Source organism: Sturnus vulgaris, chromosome 5, assembly GCF_052056855.1.
Source record: "Sturnus vulgaris isolate bStuVul1 chromosome 5, bStuVul1.hap1, whole genome shotgun sequence".
Taxonomy (NCBI): Eukaryota; Metazoa; Chordata; class Aves; order Passeriformes; family Sturnidae; genus Sturnus; species Sturnus vulgaris.
Genome location: NC_142247.1, coordinates 13,505,933 through 13,533,724, shown reverse-complemented (window position 1 = coordinate 13,533,724; position 27,792 = coordinate 13,505,933). Strand labels below are relative to the sequence as shown.

Here is a 27,792-nt window from a genome sequence, read left to right as displayed (position 1 = left end):
TTAGATTTCTTCTTTACATCAAGATTTCTACAAAATAGGAGAGAATACAATGCAATACACAAGTCCATAAATGCAAGGTAGAGTACAATTCACACTAATTTACAAATGGTTATTTACACTGTTGTATATACATGTACAGTCAGACCTAGTTAATGCAAATTTCGTATGTCCTTTTAAAAAGCAAATCAACAAATGTCAATGAAGGTGTTTAAAATTATGTGACAGGAGACTAGTGACCATTCAAAAATCTTTAGTGCTTGGGTGACCTAAGAAATTAGGCCTGGATTAGCTAGATCTGACTGCAGAAATGAGAAGGAAAAAAAAAAAAAAAATCACACTATTCTGCTTTACAAAAGCAACCAGGCCACTACAGTCTATTGACTTGATGCTATTTCTGCAAGAATGCCCAGATTAATAATCCTCTATATATTTACAATATAGCTTTAACTACAGCAAGAATTATTAATTTTGGCATTCATGCCCTTAGCTTAACAAAGGCAACAGAGTATCTTCTTGGCAAGTCACAGTCAAAACTACTACAGGATGTTTCTAGAGCTCAGTCATTTTTTTGTCCTACTTCAAATATCTTCATGTTGCTATTACAGAGACCGAGATAAATTAAGTGAAACAAGTACATGTTCTCTAGTACCTAACTTACATTCAGAATGTCCTGTATTCACAGTTTCAAGCTACCTTATCATCTGCAATGCAAAGTACTGCTTCCAACTTAATGCATCTGTAGATATTCCTCAGGAAACAAGGATATCCGAGTGCTACTGGCTCAGATGTGGAACAAGGCTCAGGGTAACTGGCATTTCATTTTGGGAGATGATTTACAGTATTTCCTCAGAGCTGATCACAAATGGATTTAACCTGCATTTTTCTTGAGAGAAAGCTGATGCAGAGCAGTTTTGAAGTGTCTGAAGTGAATTCCAATGTGCAAACTTAAAGCCTTGACCAGTACTGCAAAGTCAACCACTGTAACCTGTGACAGTCCTTGTGCTCCTTCAAAGTGGCTCAGGAAAAGCTTGGACTATTTGCTACCTGCTTCAAAGTGCTTTTACAGGATTCACTCCACAAGGATGAGACTGAGCTGCACTCAGGAAAAGCTTTGGTTCTGCGGAAGCAAACTTCCACTCCTGCAGTTATTGCTACTTGAGCTATACAAACAAAAATACTACTGACAAAAATTACAGTAACTCCAAACCTAAGTAGTACTGGTATACCTGACAAGGGAATGTGTTTTGCCAGCCATTGGGAAACTTAGGATCTGTCAAGTGTTGGATTTCCCAAGACCAAATGAACTTCACAGCCTTCTTTCAAAATATTTCATAAGTACAAAGCAACGCTGTCAGAAATAAAGCCGCTCCTTGGAAGAAAATAATAACAAAGAGTTCAAAAATCTTTAGCAATCTTAGTTCCAAGGACATCTTGCTGAACTTAAAGGAAATACAAGACAGCAGGGTATTATTCACCAAATATCAATAAAGTCCATAGGGAGAAAGTACAGAAGATTAAGGTCTTCAGTGCCTTCATGAGCTCTAGCAACATCCTTGATAACTGCTACAAAGTAAATTATAAATGTCTATTTTAGCTATTTGTTTCAAATCAAAAAGAGTTTGTCCAGTATAGTAGCCTCCAGGAAATGAAAATGGTTACCTCATTTCAAGTTACAAAAAAATCCCAGTTCTCCCATTTGTATAAAGATTTTAAAGGTTTTAACTGAATAAAAATAAAATGGAAACATTCAGAGATTAATATAAACAAGAGGAAAAACAAATCCTAAATCGTGCTTTTGTAAAACAACAGGATACCATTGGAAATGGTCTTTATTCGTGAAGATTTTTCATTCACATGAATTTTCTTAGTCCTGAATCACTCCAAGCTTTTCTAAAGCACATATGTATGTACTTGTGTACATACTATACACACATACACACACTGCCATGTGCCATAAAGCAATTTTGAATAAATATCTTTGCTGGAGTCTGTACAACAGACTCCCCATGTAAGTTTGGGCTCGCATGTGCTCATGCACATGCACAGACTTTGTACATGTGGGCACTTATGTGACCAAAGTGCAAAGTTTTTCAGAGTATCATCAGAGTTGAGTTCATGCCTGCCTAGCCCCAAACTGCATTGTTGGGCTTGAGTTTTCTGCTGTGGGTTCCTTCCCATCTCCTGACCCCCAAACCAACCCTCCCTTTCAGAGTTAAAGCCTCTTTTCCACACAAACTTAGGCATTGTTCCATTAGGTAAACATGTTAACATTTTGCAATCCAGACCATTCTTGGTATAATAGCTTAAAGTAATAAAGTGTGTGTGATGATATCAAAGCCTCATTGCTCAAGTCATACACTTTTCCATACTGTCCTTCAAACTGGAGGCTTTGAAAAGCAATTTGCTGACAGGAAAAAAAAAAAAAAAAAAGAACCACCAGACATACCAGATTCTGCACAACTACAGGACCAGGCATTTAAGACTTAAAGAGTCCAAGGTTAGAAGATGACAAAGTAGAAAGTTGTCATCAATACAGGAACTGTAAACCTGTGTCTTGCTCTCCAGTCCAACAGTCCATTCTGCCACTGGAGCACAACAGACACAGACACCAGAATAGTGTTCAAATCTAGAATCAAGTTTCAAAAAGGAAGAGAGATTCAGAATAGTGGTCTTTTGATTTTAAGAGTACACTTAATAAACAAGCAGCTTTCCCACAGAAGATAGGGATGGCAGGCTGTTCACCTAACAGCAGTGATTGGCACAATATCCTCAGAGAATCTTGTGGTCACAGAACTTGAACATTTCTACAGATCAATCTAGATGAAAAAAAAAAAAAAGTTGTTTATCATTTCAACAAGCTGCTTGATTCTTGTGCAAAAGAAAAGTACCATCATATGGAAAGCTACTTTTAAAAAAAAGGAGGAAAAAATAAAGATTATCCTAACCCTTTTCCCTAGCTATACCACACTAGAGATCTCACAAGCCTATTGTCACTCCTTTTGCTCATAGGCCTCTAAAAGAAGAATTGTCTCTGACGTGTCTTCTTTAGCATAAGTGAATGCAACTTCAATAAAATAAGTTGTTAAATGAATCCTTTGGAACAACTTCACTGTCTGCACCCAACTTTAACAAAAACTGATGAAAGCAGCAACGGAATCATGTTAAACGTATAATAAATAATTCACATACAACATATGTTAAATTACAAAGAAGGATTAAATTGCCATTTCTACAACTTTTTATAGATTTAGCAAGTTTCTAATCCGTTTTATATCAACAGCAGTACGTATGTTCTTCATAATAAATTTAACATTGAAGGACTGTCTAGAGGCATTATTTATAAAGCAAGAACCACCAAGTGAGCATTACAGCACTTCAACAAATGTTTAGCTTTTTTTCCAGTATCTGTTCTCAGAAAAGATTCAGGGGTTGTCTATCCACTTGGTAAGAGTCCTCCTCTTCATTATTCAGGAAGAGTTAACGTCATGACCTCCAGTTTCATTTTGAAATACTGGTTAAACCGAACAATTGCATACCTGGTCAAAGAGAGAGAGAGACATTCCAGGTTAGGAACAGCTAATTCTTCACATGAAAACAGTAATGCTAAGTAGGACTAGTCAAAATTCCACTGACCCCAGCATCCTGTTTCCAAAATTGACTCTTAGCAGCTGCCAATGGAAGAAATTAAGAACAGAGCAATGATATCATAGTACTACTTCTCCATCACCCCCACAATCCCAGTTTGCAAAAGAGATGCTGCTCCAGGATTATCAAAGGTAGTGGTTTAGTGCTTAATTGTTCTTAATGGACTGTCCAACAACTACAATGCCACAGAAATTTTATCTTGATGGTTTAAACAAATGTGCCAAAGCTGACAATTTTTGGGGGTTTATCACTGGTGTTGTCACTCCATCTAGTGGTGACTGCCAGGTTCTGTAGCCTGAGATAATTAGGAATCCACATCGCTCTTATTCACAAAAATGACATAATTAAGCCCAGTAAACTGGCTTAGTAGGTGCATAAAATTCTGAAGTGGGACCTTTTGCCAGTTAAAACGATGAATTTTATCAACTTTCTCAGTCCCCAATGGAGAAATTAATTCCTCTGCTTGTTGCCACCAAAGACCATTTTAAAATGGCCAAAGACACAGGGATCTACCTGAAACAGAACTTAACATTCACTGGTGTTACAAAGACTCTTTAAAACAAGAATAGCAACTTCCAGGATCAACACTCCATGCAATAAGAAATCAAGCTCTTTTATACTATATCTTTGATTCTCACTAATGGAAATGTAGATCTTGCATCTGACAGACAGCACACCTCACTGACCAACTTGGCTTTTATGCCTTTGTATCCCCAGCAAAAAAAAATGTAATACCTAAAAACATTATGTTCCTTGCCTTGCAAACCACATGTTTTAGCACCAGGGCACATAATTTAGAGAACTTTCAGGAACAAAAAACACTGACAGCTTTTACTGCCTTGTTTTCCCTTAAAGATGAATAGTTTTAATGTATGATCACAGAGCTCAGGTGTGTTGCTCAGACCTCAGTTTCTGATAGCTGGGGTGTTGGACTAAATGGCCCCACAAGTTCATTCCACCCTCTTGTATTCCATGACTGCACACAGCAGGCACACTTACCCTAGAAAATCAAAATCAATGGTGGAATATTTGGCTTGAATAAGAGCCCACAATCCCCAAAAGAAGTGCGAAGCCTGAAAGAAAATAATTTAGCAGCAAAAAATTAACCTTGTCTCAAATCTAACATGTAAACAAACATATTCTCAGAGACAAAACTTTATAAGAAAACATCAAAACCCAGTCTTATTGTAAAGTATTTGATCTCTCTTTATCAAAGAGATTCATAAACAGTATTATAGAATAAAATGCTCACAAGCAGATGAGGAAATCCATTGGAGTGTAACTCTCCACGTGTCATTTTCAAGAGAAAATGTTATATTTATAAACTATGACACCTATTAAGTAGATTGTTGCATGACTATATACACCATGTTAAAAAATACACAGAAATGTAACTACCACCTCTACTGCTGCTAATTAAATTTCTATTTTCCACATGTATTGAACTCTACTGCAAACAGGAAATTCCTTTTGAATTTTTAATTACACCCTTAGACCTCTATAATTACACTCACTTTCACTGCTGACTTGGACAAAGAAAACCTCTAATTCATCAGCTTTTACACCAATTTCTCATGTCTTCCAGACTTACTTCCATTAGGAGTCCAGAGAAGTAGTCTGGAGGCCTCTGTGCACTTTCAAATTGGAAGTATGGATTATACTAATGATATGGCTGTTAATCTACTTCAAAATGAATATGTAATGGTCATAAGCCACGACAGTGTCTTTGTGGAAGACATTTCTGGACACCCAGGTTGCAAATGACAGACTTGGAACTTCAGTAAATGACTGCTCACATTAATTACCTAAATGGCTTCCTGAAGCTTGCATGCAACACGTGACCAGGAATTTAGTAGACATCCATGGACACACCTGAAAACACCTCAAACAGCAACTCATCTGTGTCCATGTGAATCTTGTACCTCTAGTTCAGATAACTTTGCCAGAGAGTTGCAGTTCATCATTTCACATGAACATCCATTAACTTTATGTCAAGTTTTCCCTTAACGAAGCTTCCCACATGAGCTGGCACAAGTGTTTGTGCATCATGGGTAGCCTATAGGCAAGTCCTGACCTCTTCTCTAAACACAGCCCCAGCCTCTTAAACATTACTATGACCATTGTTGCAAACTGACAAAATAGTGCTATATATTTTCAAACAGATCACCAGCCTGCTTAATTGCAGCTCTAACTTTCCTACATGAATGGGACAGCTGAATTTAATGGTAATAACTAACATTTTAAAAGATTAGCAGCATGCCAGCCATTGTTTTTAAAGCTTGTTAAATAATCATCTTCCTGTTAACTATACTTCCTCACTACAACCAGTAGCTTTTGCCAGAAAACTGAGGGTATTACAGTAACAGAGGTGTGCTTGAATTAGTAGGAATGAGGACTAAAATAAGGCCAAAGTGGCTACTTTAGCCTTATTCCTCCTACAAATAGCTGGGAATGTTATTCTTCAGAAGAAAAAAAAAATACAAGCACTTTTGCTCTAACATTTCCCATCATGTCATCTAGGCAAAACAAGATCAGCAAGAGACTCTAGAGTGACCTATTTATCTGCAAAAGAAAAAATAAATAAAATCAAAATATTCTAGTTTAACAGAATGTTATCATCTTATTTTTAAAAATGCTTTTAAAGCTTATAAGTCTTCATGAAGCACTACCTTGTTCTTCTGCCTTCCTACCATTACAAGCAAAAGTTCAAAGACCCACCATAACTTGCCAGACCAATTAACAGCCAACAGAAATCCTCACTCAAAGCTAATCTCCTTGTTTTCTGAATGTGCAGTGCCTCCTTCACTAGGACTATTCTACAGATATTTAATATGCAACAGAGAAGCAAGTTTCCACAGAACAGCAAATTTTCATTTCTTATGGAAGTTTTCTTTACGTGACACAGCACTCAAATTCAAGAAAATAGCTAAATTTGTTCAAAGAGTACCAGGTTTCCTTGCATCATTTAAACTATTCTAATCAAGTGTTTTTTACTTACCAGTGCAAACTGATTGACTTGGACATACAGAACTTCAACCTCTTTTTCACTGACTTCTGTGCCAAATCCTTTATATTCTTTGTAGGCCTCAAGGTAAGATCTCAGCCATTGCTCCTGTAATTTCCTGTTGGGATAAAGGCTGTAGTCTACCTCATTTACTCCTAGTAAAAAGAAAAGAATCCTATTAGAACCTCATGTTGCATAAAAAGACCATTAGAAACCCTTTAGTGCTACCACTTGTAGTCTGTTACTGTGCCCCTTCCCAACCCAATACACAGATGGAGATTGATGTGGACAAATGACCACATTTCTACTTTGACCTGACCTTACATGTTGGCAAGAATTTCCCATATACAAATCTCTTGCATGATCTGCTTGCATGTTGGGATTCAACACCTTTAGCTTTGAGAAAAAGCTTAGGAAAAAGTATTTACTTTATGAAACAAAAACCCTCACAAATAGATCAAATATTACATATTTTGTAGGAAAAGAGACTTATATGCCACAACATCCCAAGCAAAATCCAGATGCATATCCAGTTATCACTAAGCTCACATTTGAAGAAAACTTATTATGAATCTGTCTCTCTCCTCCACAGGGCATTTGGTAGAATTATGAGCTCATAACCCATTTTTATCCTATTTTTCTTCCTGTACTGGAGGTGCTTAGTCACAGGCTTTAGGGAGGCTGCTAGAAGCCCCAAACCTGGATCACAGCTCATTTCCATTATCACTCCCAGTGAATTTGGGAATTCTCATTAATTGTTATATTATGAATATTGCAATCCCCTAGCACCTAAACTCTTTTGTGTGTTAGATACACATAAATTTAGATTAAAAAAATAATTCAGATTTTTACTGGACAGATAGAGAATAAAAGTGAAGCACCACTGTTCTTCATAGGCAAAAAATGTATTAGTGCATTTATTCTTCTTACTTATGTAGTTAGATTTCAGAAGTATAAAATGAAAAATAAAGCTTTCAAATATGATTTTGCAAAAGAATTTAACTTGCTTTCCAAATGTTTAAATTGCCAATTGCAACTCAAATTACCAAGCACACTTTGTTTTTTGGGTTTTTTTGTTTTTGTTTTAAATTATCTAAACTTAGTATTGTTTGTGAAGGAACTGGTAGATTAAGGCTCTTCAATTCACTACAGTTGTCTTCCACTTGCTCTAATCATTATGTAGGTTTTTCTTGCTGGCCCATGCTCTGAAATTACACAGCATGAACTTGAGGCCAATTCTCCCTTATGGAATAAGTGGAATGGGCATTCGCTATAAAAAAATTAATTAATCTAAAAACACCACATTCTTAAATCCCATCTTTTTCCTATAACAGTCTTAGGAGAGGCCAAGTATTAAGTGCACACATTCAAAACCACTAAGCAACATAATCCTGCCTTTTGGCACTGTGGAATCACACAAAATATTGTCAATATATACACCTCCAGTGTGATACCCACAGTATTTCACTACAGTGGGCTCTCTGCGGTGTCACTCCACAGAAGGACAGGGTGAAAGCTGCGTGTTCTGAACTTTTCTAATTATATCAGAACTTGGGACATGATGTTTCCATTTCTGGGTTGGAAGACCTGTGAAGGAAGGGCATAACTGGCCTGCAAAATGAGACATCAAGACATTCTGATACTGTGAGCTACAGCTGTAAGCACACAACTAGATATACAAACAAAAAAAAAGAATGCACAAGAATGAGTTTGTTGGGGTTTTTAGTAAAACCAGCCAACTTTTGCCTCAGAAACCCAATTCTTACCTGCAAATTCATTGAAGTGATTTCCAATGTCATAAGCCAGGTAGTTGTACCCAGAGTACTCATAGTCTATGAACTGCACATCACCTATGTGAGAGACAACAGCAGCAACATTAGAGTCCAGATCAAACAAGTAACAGCCCTATTCCTTTGGTGTGCTTTGAAGATTTTTGGGGAAAACAAACCACAAACTCGGCTGCACCCAGTTGTGTGCACTCAGACATTTCAAGGTAAGGCTGTGACTTCTACAGTATGAGATATTTGAGGGCAAATATTCATTCAGGAAAGCTCTTAAATTTACATCTTAAAATTATCTCTGCTTTAAGTCTGAGTAGGAGAATTTCAATTTTAACTTCTACCACACGAGGGCCTCCCTTGCTCTCAAAAGGAGATGTACAGTAGCACATTCTTTATTTAAACTTTATGTAGAAAGAGCAGATCAATTTCTCCCTAACATAAAAAATAACAATCCTATTAATTCTCACACAAATGTGCAGCCACAGGGGATTAACACATCACAACCTGCTGATACTTCCTGCTTCCTCAACCATTACTACAAAGCAAGATTACTCTTAATTGTTGTTTTAAGCTGGATTCAAGCAGCCTCAAGAAACTATCAGACAATCATAAGGTTCCCAATGCTACCGAACTATGTAGCATTGTGTAAACAAGGGCTGATAAAGCAGCAAAACACAGGTCCAAGTGTTTCCAAACTACGTTTGCCTGCAAATTTCCAAATTGTTTTCCCCAGTGAAGCTGGGGAAAAGGTATTGAAGCTGCTCAAGAATGTCTACAGCACATAAAACAGTCAAGATGCAAACGAGATGGATTAGGTAAAACTAGAGCTCTTGTATTTTAAGGGAAACCAGCAAAATTACAATCAGAAAATGAAGCAATGGAATGCTTCAATGAATCTTAACATAAGATCGGTTTGCACTAGAACACTAAAAAGTAAAACCTTACTTTCTCACTGCTATACTGAAATGGATATTTGTCACCATTGCACTCTCTATACTTTTTTTTACTACTACCTGCATTGTTTAATTAACAAAAACATTCATTTCATTATAATGAAAAATCTTTTAACATGACTTAAAACTCCAGGCTAAAAAGAAAATCAAGAACAATGTTAAAATTAAGCACATTATGCATTTCCTAGACAGGATTTTAAGTGTCTACTGAATTGCTCCCTTAAGATCTAGGAATATTGTATATCTCAAATAAAACAGTTTTACCAATGTCCTGACCAACTTAGCACAAAAGAAGTTTGTTAGAAGTGCTCTTTTAATGCAGTTCATCTTTGCCATTCTTGAACTACTAACACAATTATGTTTGCCAGATGGACACATCTTTTTGTCTAAGCACTTAAAATGAAATTAAACTCTACAACACAAATAAAATTACACAGTCACACATCCTCCAGGTCTGAGGTCACCCTTACTTCCACTGAAAGAGAGTCTCACTTACCAGGGTTATGATGTTAAATCTTTTAAGTTCTAACAAACCAACAGCCCTGAAAAGCGGCAAGTTCCTTCCAGGAAATTCTGTTGGCAGTGGAAAAATTGAAGTCCTCTAGAGCTTTGAGCAAATCTTACAGCAGTTGCAGGCAAGATCTTACTGTCACAGATGAACTTCTGCCACTGCCTGACTGACAAATTCACAGGCTTGCTCTTCCTACTGGCTCTCCAGGGCTGCTTTTCAAAACAGACACCTCCAAAATTACAAGCCAACTTAAATCCCAACCCTGGCTATACAACTGATCTACTGAACCCCTTCTGCCCCTCAAACATTTAATATTGCTTGTATTAAGAGAAGTTTCTTTTCTTCCTTCCTCACATAAAATCCAAACACAGCAGGTCAAACTCTGCTAGCAAAACACACACATAAATACTTTAAATTTTTCATGTGCAGATTTTTACCTAGAACCATCTACTACGTGCCATCATGAAATTTTAATTACAGCTTTGTTTTAATAACATTTTAAAGACTTACTTCCAGATATAAAGAATATTACATACAAGCAGAAATTGAAACTAACAAGATATGGGTGGGGCTGTTACCAGGCACTGTCCTCACAAAGCAGGAACAAGGGCATACCCAGCCCTGGGGTAGCAGATGGAGAAAACTTGGCAATCCCCCATTTGTTAAGACAAAAGTTCAAAGTAAAAAAAGGTTTGTATTTATAACTGATCAATTTCAGATTCATACTACTGTGAAACTCGACCTTTTAAGTTAATTTCTGCACAAAAGCTCAAAATAAAAGATGCACAGTTCTTTCTCGGGAACTGAAAGAAAGCAAAAACTGAAGTTTGCTGCTTCAAAAATGTGCAACATACAGGTACTTATAGGTGCACATACATACATCTACCCTGCTTTAGAAAAAGGAGGAGAAAGTTTGCAGTCATTGTTTAAATAATCATTGTATTTTAAGATTTATTGCAGTTCATATGAGAAAGCCACTTCTAAAAGCAATGGTTTACACTAGTGGTTTAGCAGGTAGCTGTTGTTTCAAGGTTTCTAAAAGGTATCCACAAACTGTACATCCCATCAATATCCCTGAGAGCAGGCACATCAACAAGAGACACTGGTCTAAGTATATTTGTGCTTCATTGAAATGAGAAGATTTAAAAACAAGCCCTGCCATCTCTCTGGGGAAGCTGCTATTGACAGGAATAAACACATCAGGAGTGTGGAACATTTCAAACTGAAATGCATTTCTTTTTCCCAGGCATTTCCTAGGGCAGACAACATGCAACACACCCCTCAAACACCACAGAAAGACACAGAATGGAATTCATTGTGTTCTATATCCCAGAAATCCACTTTTAAACAGATCAAGTAGTAATCAACAAAGCATCTGCTAGATCTCCTCAGGGTTCTGACAGACAGGAGGGTGAAGACACCTCTCCTTCTAGCTGCTTTTCCTTTTTAATGGTTTACTAGGGAAAGCACTTTCCCTGTCCATGTCTTGGCTGTAGTTACCACAGCTGAATGATGTATCCTGATTTCTGTCCCATCCTGCTCATCAGGTGAGCCACTGAGCCCCTAGAAAACACCTTCAAACACAAGGATCTGTGCTAGAAACACAGTTGAAAATTCACAAAGAGGTCATGCACCTAAAAGATAATTTTAGATGTAAATACCCAAAAGAGCTCTACAAAACAAAACAGGTTTTTAGATCAAAACCAGAAGCCTTAAAAATGTCTCAGTCTTCAGAAGCATTGAGCACCCACAGACTCCTACCAAAGATCATAGAAAACATTGGGTAGGCAGAGGGAATAAACAGAACAAAATTATCCATCTACCTACACACAACTCCCTGCCAACTGATTTTCATATATGCAAAAAGTGCACACATAGAAATAGAAAAAAGAATCCTGATACTTGATCTTGTTGAATTGCAAGTATTTGAATACTCTTAAAATATCAGGTATTTTTGGAAATTCCCAGGTCACACTGAAAAAAAAAAAACCAAAACAAACAAAACAAAACAAAAAAACCAACCAAAAAACCACAAAAACCAAACAAATTGAAGAGCTTCAGAACACAAGCTCTATAAATAAGCAGTACTAAGCTTCAAACATATTTTGAGTATTCTTGATGTCAAAACAGCAATAAAAAGCAATGTAAAATGCTGAACTATATCCTTCAAAGGGTAGATGACAGTGGTAATTGTAAGTTATGTAAAGCAACACTTGCAGATTTTCATATCCTGAGTAACTGAGAATGGACATTAACAAAACAGCAAGAGGCAGAGTTCCCTCAGCCACAGCAGGAGCAAATTCAAATCAGATGAGTGAAACTCCATTAAATGAAGTTAACACTCAACACGCTCTTCCAGGCTCATAAATAAGGACAGGAGACTGATTTTTCTTAAAAGCAGTATGTGGCATGACTATGATTTTCCTTTCAGGTCTGAAAACTTCATGTGACTTTAATGCAGAGGATGAGTCTAAGGCAAAGCTCATGAACAAGCCATAATTATTCATACTTCACTGGACACAAGTCCTAATACATCCTGAGAGTCTGTAGCTTAAACACACACCCCCCAACTAGTAGATGTACAAATTAAGCACTCAAAAACAAAATTATAAATACACTATTACTACAACAAATAAATTAGGTTTCCTTTGTGCCAGCTTCTGAAAAGCCAGACAATAGTACCAGTTTTCCACAAATTTTACTGAGGAATAAAGAAAAAATAAGGTAGTTAATCCAGAAAATCAATTCTCTTTTGTTTTTAGTTTAGGGTCACCGAGGTCTTTTGGATACACAGAAGCTTTTCTAGACGGAAGAATTAATTTATTCAGAGTATTGCATTCACCAAAGCTGTTAACTACCTTCAGAAAACGTGATGCCATTCCTAGTGAAGCTCATCTTGAAAAAGATTATATTTTGTGCTCTTGCAAAATTTTCTTTTATACCAAGAAAAGCTTTTGCTCTGCTAAACACAATTCCAGTTATATATGTTTCTTTACAGTTAGAGCTGAGCTTCTTGTTCATTCTCTGTAAAAAGTGTGCTATAAAAAACTTTTCAAATGACAATCATCCTTTCCACAGATGGCATTGAGGTTTGGTTACTATGAAAATGGTCCCTGCTGTACCCAGATTACACAGATTTCACAACACAGTACATGTACACTATTCAAACATAGGTATAATAATATATTTACTTCATATTTCCAAGTGTTTCCCCCAGCTGTTTACAGCTTGCTTGAAGCCTAAGTACTTTACACACCTTCCTCCTCCCCACCCAGCCTCCAAACTCTAAACATTCCCACACTTGTTACTGTAGGATTGCTCTCAAGTCATGCACTACTGGCATTGCTTTTTCCTCCATTCCGTTTACAAAAAGAAAAAACACAGAGCATTTGCTTTTCAATTAGGAGCTTCAACCTATCAACAAAATAGTGAAGCTTTTAAAGGAATTTCTCAGATTTTTTTTTTTTCTGCATGGCTCTACTATGAAAAGTGACTACAAAAATTACCTCAGTGGGTCTGCTCTGGAATGCTAAAACTCGAGGTAATTTCAGCATTAAAAAAACCCACATGATAAAAAGAGATTTATTTTTGGTACTACAGTATCACAAGTCCAAGTGTGCAAGACCACACATCTGCTCTTACACCTTTCATGCTTTCCCCCTTCTCTTTTTAAGCAGAACTATAATCCATCATTGAAAATCAGTAAAACCACTCAAGCTTGGTGAATTAATAACTGAATTAATAGAATTTAAAATTTATGTTAATAGCTTTGTTAGGGTGCAACACATACAGGCATATGTAACTAAAAGTACTAGCAATTCCCTTCAGAGGTGGTATTACTCAGAGGGAAACTTGTATACAAATCACCAAAAGAGTTTATTTCCTCAATTCCCATGGTGATGTAGAAATGACGCAGGACTCACACAGGATGCAGAAATGCATTAGCACATGCAGCCAATTTTCATACTAGAACCAGCAGCAGCTTGGTTTTGTTCTTCCTTTTCTTTTGTAGTTAAGGCACATAACTTAGATACCAACAATCTTACTCAACTGGCACAAAAATATGCAGCTCCTAGAAGGAATGCGTCATCCTTATTTCAAAAGAAAACCTTCTAATCTGATTAGTCACATTTAGCTGAGCTCAGATATTTGCAACGGGGGGAAAATTCTGTATTTTTACTGCATAATGGCCATGTTAGTATCAAAAATTTGCCTTGTTTTAATACCTGATTGATTCACTCAGTAACCGAATCCCAAACCACTAAAATCAATAAGCTGTAGGTTTATATGGAAGCTTTAACAGATCCTAATAACATGAACTACGAGTTAAATGTATGGTAATAGGAAAAAAAAAAAGAGTAATTAATTTTTGCCAAGATGTGTGCTGCCTACAACTGTTTAAACAAAGCATGTAGTTACAAAAGAAATCTTTTAAGATGTCTGTGTACCTCATGCAGAAAACAAATTGAGCTACTGAATGTAGTAGTTAATATCATTAAGATATTTCATTATGAAAGGGTACTCCCCACAATCATAAACCAGAACAAAACATTACAGGAGACAATTTTCATGTTATTTTCTATACTTGTATGATTTTCTTTTCTTCCTAAAAGCTTTATACAACCAGAACAGAATTAACATTCAGTTATACACTTTGAAGCCCAGGCATAGAGGCAAACTGGGGATTAACAAATTCATGAGTTCATTAAAGAACAGCAAGGAACACTGATTTTCTTCCTCTGTACAGTAGCATACAGATGAGAATTAACTAATCAAGCAACTTAGTATTTGCACAGGTATCACTACCATTACACTGGGTCTTAAAAGCTCAAACTAAGTTCACTTCAACAAGTGACTAAAACAATACCACTGATGCAGCACATGCAATTACAGCACAGATAAAGCCACTCACTACTCACTGTTTAGTTCAACACCTACCTCTTTTCTTGTTGTAAATAATATTCTTACACAACAGGTCGTTGTGACAGAGCACCACTGGTGATCCTAAATTTGACAGTCTTTCCTTCATCCAGGCCATCTCTTCCTGAAGAACTTGAGGACTTGGAATGTCACTTAAGAACCTTTTCAGGTACAAGGAAATAAGAGTTAACATTTAGTACTCTCTATTCCATATCAAGCATTTGTAATGAAGTATTTTTCTCTACATTCTTCCTGCAAAATTGCTCAACAGACTCTCTCCCGAACCAGGGCATTCTTTCTCAAGGCACAACAGCAGTCAAATTATAATAATAATTTTTCTGTCCTCCCCAGAAAACAATTTTCTGAATATTTTCTGTGCTGTAAAAACAACATTAGTCCAAAAATCAGGAGCAGAACATGAATACACTCCCACACATTTTAAAGGTGCAAAGATTAAAAGACTTATCACATCAATTTAATTCACATTACAGCACATCCTCCAAGAAGAATACACAACAGTATTAGGTACTATATGTATTTATACTGAGGAAATTAACACTAATTTTTAGTCTAGTCACAGTATACACTTAAATAGCCATTTCCTCTACATTTTCAGTTACCTATTCATGTTTTCTCAGTTTTCTTAAGAATTTGATGTTGTAAAAGTAAAATCACTTTGCTAGAGCATTCTTTAATTACAATGCAGCAGGAAGGGCCTCCATGATACCAAAGTCATATGAAGAATATTTTTAAGCTGGAGTCTGCTTTCTGAGTGATGTGAAGTCTGACAATATGGTACAAACACAAATTCCAGCAGAAGGAATGGGACGTCTGGAAAGAACATGATGAAATACCCACCTTTTATTTACTTCCTCATCTGCAAATTCTGTGGGTATGAGAGAGAAGTATTTCCCCATTTTCAGCCACAAATTGGATTTAGGGATCCACCCATTGTGTGCATGAATAGTATGGATTTTAGCAAGCTGTCTAGCAATGAGTCTAAAAAAAAAAATGAAGATTAAATTAATGTTATATTTAACTGAAAAATCCTAAAAAATACAGCTCAGGGCTTAAAACAAATTAGTTTTAAACAAGAGCAGCACAGCCATAGCGTAACACATTTCAAGACTCAGAAGTTCATTAGGATCATGACCTGTGGGAAGGGGGAAGGATTGAAGTTCAGTTACAGCACACAAATTTCACCTGTATTTACAGGCTACTCTTACTTATTTTTCAAAGTATTGATTTAAATTAGCTGCTACTTTTAGGCAAATACATTTAAATGTACACATGAAAAACTAAAATCTTAAGACATCAGCACTTTCTGTTCACTGCTAACAATTTAAAAAAATCATTTCTCAGTGGAATTTCCTAGTATCTATTCACAAAAGGAATGTCTTGAAAACAGTTGGAAGTACTTTAACCAAGTCCAGCCCATTACAACTCAATGACCTCTGTAATGGTGATGTGCAAGTGTTAAATACAATAAACAGACCTTTAATGAGTACAGTCTTCTGGGGAGGCATCAAGGATCATTTGTTCAGCACTGAAATACCACAACTAAGACAGTGTGAACATCACCTTAGTGCAGGCTTACAGAAATACATATCTTCTGCCCAAACTCAACTCAAAAACTCCTTTAGACCAGGCAGAACTTCATAAATGCGCAATGAAACGACGAGATTTAAAAAAAAAAAAAACAAAATTTTCAAAGCTTACCTGAAAATGTCTGGATTGCAGACATGCTCTGGATCCAGGGCCTCTCCCTGCATGAACTCGTAGCACAGGCCATTGTTGAAGGTGCAGTAGAGCTGAGGGGCACAGCCATGAGCCTGCAGCACCCGGAAACTCTTCACCTCCTCGTCCCGATCCACCAGCAGCTCGGTCTTGTTCCCATAGATCCGAACTAGAACGACATCATCTGTTATGTCACCCACGTAGCAGCCAATTAATTTATTGGTGATTCCATCGGTGAACAGCTGAAAAGCAAAAATAACGCCATAAGCAACTCAACTCTGCATCTTCAACAAGCAGGAAGAGAATGCTGAGTCATCCTTCAGTTCCCAAAACACAAATGCTTACTAGATTTAGCATTAAGAAATCTTTAAGACAGAGGAATATCATGAAGAAAATACTTGAATATAAATGGGGGGGATGTATTTACAATCATGTCTCTTCTTCCACTCTGTGCCCCCAAAACCCTCATTCTTAATTCAAAGAGAATAAATCCTCCCACAAAACATCCTCACAGTAACACAAGCAAGCAGCAAAAAGTAGCTTCAAGTTAGATAACAAACATATTTTAATTCTTAATAGCAATGAGGTCAGAAAGGCAGCTGAAGAAAAAGAGAAACCTATCTATCAGGATCAGAATACTAAGTGTTCAATGACAAGTTTGATTTCCTTATTTGCTCCTGTCCAGTCATGCACCCTTCGATATGACTTCTGCTTCAAGCCCTAAGTCAGGCCCAGGACAAAAATATTGACAAATGCAGTGATCTGTTATGTGTCAGACATTATTCTGAGCCATAATATTTAATGAAAAAGTGTTTTGCTAAAAAACACACACCAACAACAAGAAACCTACAAGCATCCTAATTCTTTAGAACCTTAGACAGTTTGGGTGGGGTTTTGCTATGGGTTGGGGGATGGGAGGCGTTTTGGGGGGTTTTTTGTTTGTTTTATAAAACAGCAAAATACAATTCAGAAAGTTTCTATTCCCCCCCTCCCTTCATGATATAGCCTTTATTTTGAAAAGTAGTATCACTCAAACACAAGTGACAGATCATTTCCAAATCTCAGGGGTTTAGAAAAATTGATAATTAGGAGCAAATTTTTTTAATTACTAAAGAAAAAAAATCTGAAGTTAGGTCAAGTCTCCCTTGTTTAGGAAAAGATGAGACTTTTACAGTAGATGCATTTTAGCTCATATGCCTTGCTTTCCCCAACACCTCTAATTGGATGAGTTCAACAGATTCATCAATAAATGGAGAAAAGAGGTGGGGAAGCTTCAGTTGTCATCACAAATTAGAAGAAATAGCTTAAGCTCCTGAGGAAAGACAGAAGACACAAAGGTACTCTATTTTCTTGAATAGTTACAAACACTCAATCTTGAACAACATGTATAGAAAATTATATAACTTTCAACAAAACAGGGTAACCATAAATTCAAATAAAGCTGCTTATAAGGCCTCTGACTCAAAATTAAGACTTGACAATTTATGGGCACATATTATTAGCTATTATTTTAATAACTCAAGATGAATAATGAAGAATCTTGAACCATCTTAATAGTAATGGTTACAATGTTAAGCACTGCAACTAAGAAAACTGTTTCGTTTAGCACCATAGATGCTGGGCTTGAGCAGTGTTTCACGTTTTTGAACAGGCAGTACTTAAATGCATTTCAAAATGCTTGTAAATGACAAATTACACCCTTATACTACAAATGCATCCATTCATAACCTTCCCAGTCATAAATGTGTGGTCACAGAACTGTTCAGGTGAGGAAGGGATCTCCTGTGATCCTCTAGTTAAACCTCCCTGATCAAGCAGGGCCAGCTAGAGCCAGCTGCCCAGGACTCTGCCCAGGGAAATCTCCAGGAATTCTGGAGACTTTATCACCTGTCTGGCAGCGTGTTCCAGTGTTTGATCACCCTCCAGGTAAAAAAGCATTTTCTCTTGTTGAGATGAAACTTCACACGTTTTATTTTGCACCCATTGCCTTGTTTGTCACTGGGCACTGAGACAGTCTAAATGTCTCTTCAATTCCCCCTCACCAGATATTTATACAACTAAGATCATCCCTTGTAGTCTCCTTTTTTCCAGGCCAAATATGAAAGGTCCCAAGTCCCTGGTCTCCAGGTCCCTCTGTAATCTTCATGAAGCTTTGCTGGACTTTCTGCAATGAGTATGTGTCTTCTTTCTACTGGGGAGCCAACAGACACTTAAAGATGGCAAACCAACATACAAGTACTGATTATTATACCTTTCATCATAAGCCCAGAATTAATTTGTTAGGTAAGTATGAAGAGCACTTTGCAGAAGTGATTCATGTTGAGCTGCTCAAGTTTAAAAGTATCTTGTCTGCCATACTCAAAAACTTCAAAATGTAGTTTAGAAGAAAAAAATATACTATGAAAAAGACACATCTCTAAGGCCATCAGAAATAGTCATACTACAAAAAAATGTTAATAATGCTGATGCAAAGAAACAGTAAGAATTCGAGTTGTTATGCTGTTGAATAGACACTGCTGGGCACATTACACCTTCCGTCATAGGTCTATTATCCCCTTAAAACTAGTTTCATTAGCACTAATAAAAAGAAATCTGCAACAAGGAAATTGGACTCCCTCAACTGTTAATTTAGGAACTCTACTTATTAGCATCTATTTGTAACATGCTGCTACAAATAATTATTTACACCCAGGAGCATTTTAGCTCTTGCTTCTTAAAAAGGCAGAAGGGTTCACTTACGTTTCTAATAACATGATTCAAAGTAGACAATTTCCATATTCCATCATAAGGAAACATCTAGTTTGCAGCTTTTTACCACCAGTAAAAGAATATAATAGTCACTTTATTCTTTTATTCAAAATGCCTTTACTCTACCATTTAAAGAATCAGCTTAGAAGGCCTTGCCCAAAACACAACCTGAAATGAAGCAGAGCAAAACAGTTCTATAGCAAAAGCATCAGTTGAGCATCAAAAGCAGAGAATAGACTCTGATTATGTGGATCAGATAATCATTAAACTATCAAGGCCATGTGGAAGAAGATGGAAGAATCTACAGAATGCAATGAAAAGAGAAAATTCTGGGAATAAATTAAAAAAATACAGAGACAGAGGTTAAGAACACAATGCAACACAACCTGCAGCAGCAAGATTCTGACACTCCTGTAACCCACAGAAGATTAATTACTGTGATATGTGCTTATCACAGTTTAATACATACTATCAGATGTGGTGATACAAAGGTAAAACTAAATTCAGAAACATTTCTGGAAATTATATTTGTGCTGTGCACAATCAGATTCAGCCTGAACCCAAGGCTTAATAGAAAAAAAGAAACTGTTTAACGAAATGCAGACTTAAGGTGAGAAAGCTATAAATAAGCTTAAGTTACTCAAGTCTCAGAGAGCAGCGCATGGTACAAACACGACAGGCCAAGGGAGCCCAGGAAGAGCAATTTCAACCGAGACATGAAGTATCTTTGAGACAGTTTACCCTAAAAGCACTGTTATTAGGCTATTAGATTCCTGGAAAGGGCATATGATGCATATGCTCCCATCTAATAAGCAGGTGTTTCATGAAAAGCTTCTATCTAATCCCATTGTTCCAAGTGTTCAAAAGAATGAGAAGAATGAGAACAAAATTGCAATCACATGTAACAAGAAGGAATAGACACATATAAAAGTGTCATGGGGCAAAGTAGAAAGTACTTATGACTCAGAAGAGCTGATTTTTCTCTTCTAGACTGAGTTATTACATCCATAGGCAGAGAATGCAGGAAACAGTACTGCAGGGCCATAGAAACAGAAGAGTGGTGTGAAGCTGCAGCATAAATAAGCAGGAATTCCCCAGATTCTGCTGCTGAAACCCAGACTGACTTTGAGATCTCCAGAAAGGAACAGACTTCAATAACATGCTTCTTTAATGCTCACAAAAACTTCAACTCTATATTGTAAACCTAGGTTGATCTTTTTTTCTGGAAAAGTATAGCCTACACAGGCACATCCACAGGTGTACAGATCAAGAACCTTCTTTCTTAAAACAAGGCTAGTTATTTCTCTCTCTGTAGCTATTGTAGCTCTTTTTCTGTAGCTATTCATGAAAGAAGGACAAAGTACAACTACTGGAAAATGCCTTGGGTAAATTCTCACATGATCAGCAGAGCTTACAAGGAAGCTCATTCAAAGGTCTCCAAGCTCTGGAGCCATATCCACTCGTTCATTACACTCAGCAGGTGAAAGTCACTGTCTGCATCATTTAGGTGGTCAGATGATCATGAGCAAGATAATTTAGTATTAAAAGCACCAAGACAAGCAGGAAGCCAGCAATTTTGCAGCACTGTTCTCTGCTAAAGTTTGACCAGAGGCTGAACTAGCAGTTTCTGCTGAACTCTGGGGTGCTCTGCATGACAGCAGCATGGAGAAAGCAATGCTTGGAGCATACCTAGTGCTGGTATCAATTTACATGGGTTTTTTGGGCTACCAAACCATAAACACTTCAGCTTCAAGGTGTGTGTGGGTTTTGTTTTGGATAGTTTTGGGTTGAGGGCTGGTTTTGATTGAAATGCATGATAATATGTAAAAGTTTTTGGTGGGTTTTTTTGGTTGTGTTTGGTTTTTTATGACAGAAAAAAAAAATAAGTTACTTATTTTTCACCTTGTTTCTGAAGAATATTCTTCTACCTGAGAACAGTCAACATCAGGTAACTAGTTAACTCTTTGAAAGTGATGAATTCACTTTAGAAATTTTGTGATGTTGATTAAAACAGCTACAGATTTTAAAATAATAATATTAAAAAAAAAAAAAAAAGCTAATAGGAAAGGAGCCTGAAACTTTATTTTAAATCAAATAATTAATTTGCTGTTCTTCTCCCTGAAAGATTTTGACATGAAATGCCTGGGGGCTGGGGAGAGAGGGCAGAGGGACAGGAACTCAACTGTCTTGGATTATTCCTTTCCAATGTTACAAGCCTGTAGCATAAATTATATGCCTTTACAAGGACTCATCCAAGCTGTGCCTAAACAAATATTGATTCTCTGTAATTTGAACCCCAGTCATCAATAAACACACCTCTATCACGCACAGCTGAATTACATCAGGCACATATGAGCATATCACTTACATAAAACACCACTACAGTTTCTGCCCCACACAGGCACCACAAAAACTTTTAGAAACAGGGGATTGAGCTTCATCAGAAACTTAAAAATACTGGAGAAACCAACCCAGCCTCCAAGGACATCCAATACTGCTGGCATTTTCCACTTACTGTGACACTGCATTCAAGGCACACCTCAAATTACAGTTTTTCCACAAAACATCTGTAATGCAGCCCATTCTGCAGCTCTCACTTTTCTTACTCTTTTTTTCTCACTTCTCCATTTGGAGATATCAGCACTTCTCCGTGGATTCAGTCCTTCCTCTTTATGTGGCCACTGCTTTCCCAGCAGCTGAAGTCCGTGATGTGCCAAAACCAGCTGAGCAAAACCCATCTCACTTGAAAAATGTTACAGCACTGAGATACAAAATAGAGTTAGCTTACTTTGTTTCCCAGAGACTAACACTTTCAATTATTTCAATGCTTTTAAACCCACGCTCAGTCTGTTTAAATAAACTAAAAAACATTCCAGCAAGTTCAGAACTCTGAACCAAATTATAGTTTATTATAAAAAGAATATCAAGATCAACACAAGCAAATAAATTAGATCAGCAGCCAGAAAATACTGCCTGAAGAAAAGCTACAGAATGCAAGTCAGGATGAAAAAAATCAAAGAAACAAGGACAAAAGCAAATCTGGTAAACAGAAAAGTAGGTGGGTGGTTGTTTCACTGGTGAAAGTACCATTTTTTATAAGCTTGAGTCCATCCCGTTTACATTTCATAGCTGCAGGAACAAATCTTTGCAAATTATAAAGTGTTGCAGTAGTAAAATCATGCAAAGTGTTAATAAGTACAAAAACATGTAAATCTCAGGGGGAAAAACCAACCAACCAAAAAAACCCCACAAAAACTACAGTACCAGAAAACAAGTAAGGCCCAATTGTTTCAGAGAATTAAAAAAACAAATTAATCCAATTTACTTGGAGATGATAGTTGTGTGCAGGATTTGCGGGGGGGTGTGGTATGGGTGTCCTTATGAAAAATTTAATCCCCTTTGCAAAACAGATTTTTTCCACCTCTCCTCAGATTTCATCCAGACAGGAGCATTGTTTGTCAGCCTAGCATTTTCATGATTTTAGATCTTTGAATGATTCTTCAGCAAATTTTTTCACATATATATCATTCTGGTCTACTCAAATAAATAGTATAAATTAACACTATTAGTATTAAGCCTTTTCACCAATAAAAACAGGCAGCCTTTACTCTCAATACTAAATATTACTTCAGAATGATAAGAAATACTGACGGTTTTTCCTGCACTGTAATATTACACTGCAGAGAAGAAATTGTGTATTATCCTACTGAATCCTTCTTTGCCACCAGACTTACAAGAGGTAGACAGTCCTGGGATGAAAGAATCCTGAATCAGCACTTCTGAAGGGTAAGTAATAACTGTAAGCAAACATTGATCTTCCTTGAATCGCCACAAAAGAGAAAAAAAAAAAGGAATTCATAAGGTGGGCAACAAAATCCAATCTGTGAGTGTGTTTTTACATTAGGAAGAGTAATACAACCTCTTTAAAAGAGTACAGAGTTAAAACAATTATGTTTCTATATTTCATTAAGAATCACGCAGAATACAAAAATTTGAATGCCTACTGTCAAAATTCAGGCAGCTTACAAAAAGAAGCCCTGTTTTGAGTTAGAAGGGCATTTTTAAAATGAAATTTTTAAAACCTGCTTCTCATAACAGCCAATTTCTGAATTTAGCAAGTAGTGAGTTTTTCAGCAGAAGTTTGGGGGAGAGAGACCTCCAAAGATGCCTTCCAACCAGAACTACTCAACATTGCTATTACTAAGAAAACAGCCATTCCAGAATCAAAAGTGACTACTGCAAAAAGCAGAGAAAGCAAACCTCAAAAATTCAGGAGTTAGAAGATCAAGCACCCAATTCTATACAGTTCCTAGGATATTTTCAGTTGACAACTGCACAACGTACATGAAGATGAGTGTTTAGACAAAAAAAATCCTGTTTCTCCCTAGCAATGTAGAATAATTTGAACATTTGTACTGCCCTGTAAGGACAAAATTAACATACAACTTGATATAAATGAGACAGCTGCTTCCATTTCAAAAAGTAATGAGTAATGCTTCTGATGTTATAGCCTTTCTGATAAATAATGCAATAAAAGAATAAGCACTGAAGATTTTAATTATTTTTATCTTCTATCCTACATTTGTGCTTTATGCTATGGTGTAAAAAAAAATCTTAAAACATATTCCTGATTTTAGGTACTTATAAATCTTAGTGAAAGTGAGGATTAAGCATTAACATACTAACTACAGTTTCAAAATTGTTTAGTTGACTAAACAAATTAATACACAACAGTAAATTTTTGCAAGAGAAGTTAGTTAACTTTTTTCAAACTAAACTCTTCAACTGTTTCCTAGTTGTTCTGACCCAAGAAATACTAAGAGCAAAGGTAGCAAACGGCAGAGTTCACTGGAGGAATCAGCAGTCCATTAAACCTATAACTGTTCTTTGTCCATGTGGCTGTTTCAGATTAGTCAGGCATATTTTCCACGTCTAAAGGGAGGACTCCAGGGCATCCTGCTGTTCACTCCTTGGTCTTCATAAAAAGAGCCACCTTTCATTTCAGCACCTTTCTGTATCTGATGCATGTACAACATGAATCCGTAACTGGTTGTATTGCCATCACTGCTGCTGGAACCTGTTTCAAACCACAGGCATTCCTGCTTGTTACACACAGCAGCTAAAACACAAGCTAAAGAGTTAAAAATAAAAGGCCATTTGGAGAGCTTTGTGAATAGAATGTCCTTCCGCTATTAAAAAGGAAAACACCAATCTGAAAAGTTGTGTTCTTAAAGTAACTTTTTTAAAACTAAACTCAAGGTATTTTTTCGACAAAAACCGTTAATCACGGACAGTAATCTCCTACTTCACTTCTGTGTAACCAGTCAAAAGAGTCCCTGTTCCACACCAATGGCACTGACGTTTTTCATCCTGTTAATTGTTTCTTGCAAAAGGAGTGGCAGAAGGAAGCAACTTTTTTTTTTCTTAAACCTACTACAACTTTTCCCAAAGGATACAGTCATCCCTCCCTAACAGGATAATGTTTTTCAACAATGCTGAATTAAAGAAAGAAAAATATTCTGCTGAATAAATTAGTTCAGCAGCTCTCTGAAGAGGAACTTCATTGAAATAAGACACCTCCATGTAACAACAACTGCTGAATAACACAGTTGAGCCTACAACAAAATGCTCGACTAACCATAGGCTGAACTGCTATTTTAGCCAGGCAAATTGTCTAAAGAGTTTTTAAGTCCAGGGGGCCATGTTAAGTATATTCTAGAAGCAGAAAAGCAGCCAATCCTCCGGCAGATGACTCGTCACAAGTGCGAATGACTGCTCACCTAGAGAACACCATAGCGAGCAGCGGTACTTCTGCCAGGAGCAGCGAGCAAGGGCGTTAGCGGGGCTGGTGCGCACCGACACCGCCAGCCTAAACACACCGCAGCCCGGCTGCGGATACAAGACAGACGTTTATTATGTTTTCTATCACAGGAAACACCCGACAAGGGCTCCACCGCCCGTGGGAGCACCCCAGCCCGCCAGCCCGGCGCAATGCCCTCCTCCGATGGCCTGTCCCCCGCTCTGCCCCCCGTTTACAAGCACGGCCCGGCCAGCAGAGACACGGCCAGGGAACAGGAACGCCTCCTCTTCCTCCCCCTCGCCCCCGGCTCTCCAGCTCTCCCTGCCGCTAACGCGGGCGGCCGAGTTCCAGCGGGGAGGGCGTGGGAGGAGGAGGAGGAGGACGAAAGCGGGCGGTGGGAAGGAAGGAAGGAAGAAGGGAGGGAGGGAGCCGGGGATGCTGCCGCGCAGCCCCGCCCCGCCGCCGGGCCGCCCAGCAAATGGGGCTCCGCGCAGGGGGCTGCGGCGGAGAGCGGGGGAAGGAGGGAGGGCGAGGAAACAAGGCGGCAGCTCCCCCGCACAATGGCCGCCCGCCTTCCTTCCTTCCCTCCCTCCCCCTTCCTCGCCTGCTCTTCCCCTCCGTCCCTCCCCGCGCCCGGGCTGCCGCATCCCCCGAGCGAACCGGGGCGCGGACCCCGCCGTACCTGCAGCGTCACCTCCTCGGGTCTCCAGTGCGGGCGCAGCCGGCGCAGGAGCTGCAGGGCGCCCTGGCGATAGCCGGGCCCCTCCTGCTCGCTGACGGTGATGTCCAGTTTGGGCACCTCCGGCGAGCCGGGCGGGACGTGGATGTAGTTGGACATGACAGCGGGCAGCACGCGGCGCGACACGGGGAGACGAGAGCAGGCGGCTCCACTGGCGTTTCCTCCGCGGCGGAGCCGGCAACTGACGGGGAAATTTCCACTTCGGTACCGATAAAGCGGCTCCACCTCCCCCGGCTGCTACGCGGAGCAGTCTGGGAGAGCGGGCGGAGCCGGGCACAGCCCTGCCCTCCGCCCCCCGCCCGTTCTCCTCACCTGCCTGCCCCCTCTAGCATCCGCCTTCCCCCTTCAGCGCCCCGCCGCTCCCCTCGGCATCCCCCCCTCTGCATCCCCCCCCTGCACCCCTCGGCATCACCCTCTCCTGCTCCCCTCGGCATCACCCCCCTCTGCTCCCCTCGGCATCACCCCGCCCGCTCTGGACCCACGGCCAGGGAGGAGTTTCACCAAATGTTAAACCGGGGCTGGGGAGGGAGAGCGGGCGTACAGGAATGCGGGGCCGGCAGCTGATCCTCGTCGGGTTTGGAGTTATCTGCTGCCACTGATTTTCTTGTCTTTAATTTGCGTCCCGGCTTTCGGAACCCTTTTGTTTGCCATCCCCTGCGGGCACGCACCTGCTCAGCACCTTGATTCCGCTCCTTCCACACAGCAGTTACATTCCTTCATTTTTTCCCTATCACTTTATGCTGGAAATCTTGTTGTCTTGAAGTTATTTTCGGCAGAGAAAAAAAAAAAAAAAAATAGGAGCCCAGACTACGCCACAGTTTGTACTAACCAGGAGAAAAAAATCCCATCTTTTTAAGAAATTTTTCTATTCTCCCCCTATTAGTCCTACGAGTACCTGCCTTCTTTCACATTCTGTAATCTTCCACGTAGGAAACACTGAGCAAGAAGTTTATCTGTAAAAACAACTGAATTGAGTTAGACGAAGACACAAGAACTATGCAAACAGAGTAATGGTCGGGCTCTTCCCCGAAGAGATGTTACTCTAAAACAGACCCAGGTCAGGGGATCTTTAGTATTCCTTTCCGTCTGAACTTTGATTCAGACCTAGTATCTAAAATCTTCAGACCCAACAATCTGTCTGTGAGAGCTCAATAAATAAATTTTACTTCTGCTGTATTTTAAATTAAAATTTAATGTTTATGGGTTTATGTTACTAGTGTAAGTAGGTTATTCTACAGTAATAAAATTTTTCTATCATGCATTAAAGGGGAAAGAATATGGGGCTCTGAATCAGATTTCAAAGCCATAAAAATTCACCCATTTCTTCCATTAGCCCATTTCACTTTTTCTTCTTTGAAAGTAAGGATATTTTGAAATTTAAATGCTTTAAAGAATAGATTTCTTTTAACACATTCACCTTCATACACTGTTTAGCCGTGTAAGTCAATATTACCATAGAGGTATGATATCACTCTACCAGATCAAGCATGTGATTCATAGTGGCCTCTGCTTCTGCTTAGGCAGTTTGGTAGATGATAAACTAAGATTCATTCATAGATTAAGGCCAGAGAGATATTTTGTTGAAATAAAATATCAAAGGTCAAATGCTCCAGCTTTCAAATGTTAATTTTAACAAGAACTGGTCTAAACAAAGATCCAATCTTGCTAACGTGGAGAATAATAAATACATCTACCAGAAAGTTTCAGTTATTAACTCTGAGAAGACTTGTGAATTTACCCAAGTCTGATTAGATTTCCATAAATTGTTTGTGAGTGCATTTTTAATATAAAAAGGGGAAATTAGAGTAGTTATGGTTCTTAGATTGTTTGGGAATGATGAGAGCTGAACTTCTGTATACTAAATATTTATAAAGTATGTGGAAGAGCCTTGAACACTTAGGCAGTAGCACTCTCATCTTTCTGGTCATGATATAAAGACACATCCTTTTGGCTT

General features: G+C 38.3%; 1 protein-coding gene across 1 annotated transcript; it reads right to left on the bottom strand.

Annotated features, from left to right (window-relative positions):
* On the bottom strand, positions 1–26,091 carry ETNK1 (ethanolamine kinase 1). Its single transcript, XM_014880153.2, has 8 exons — positions 25,782–26,091; positions 16,534–16,793; positions 15,673–15,813; positions 14,833–14,975; positions 8,416–8,499; positions 6,644–6,804; positions 4,645–4,718; positions 1–3,536 (listed from the first exon to the last, which is right to left on the bottom strand). The coding sequence occupies exons 1-8, from the start codon at positions 25,935–25,937 to the stop codon at positions 3,464–3,466; spliced, it is 1,092 nt and encodes a 363-aa protein (XP_014735639.1). The 5' UTR covers positions 25,938–26,091; the 3' UTR covers positions 1–3,463.
* Between the last annotated feature and the right edge of the window lie 1,701 nt (positions 26,092–27,792).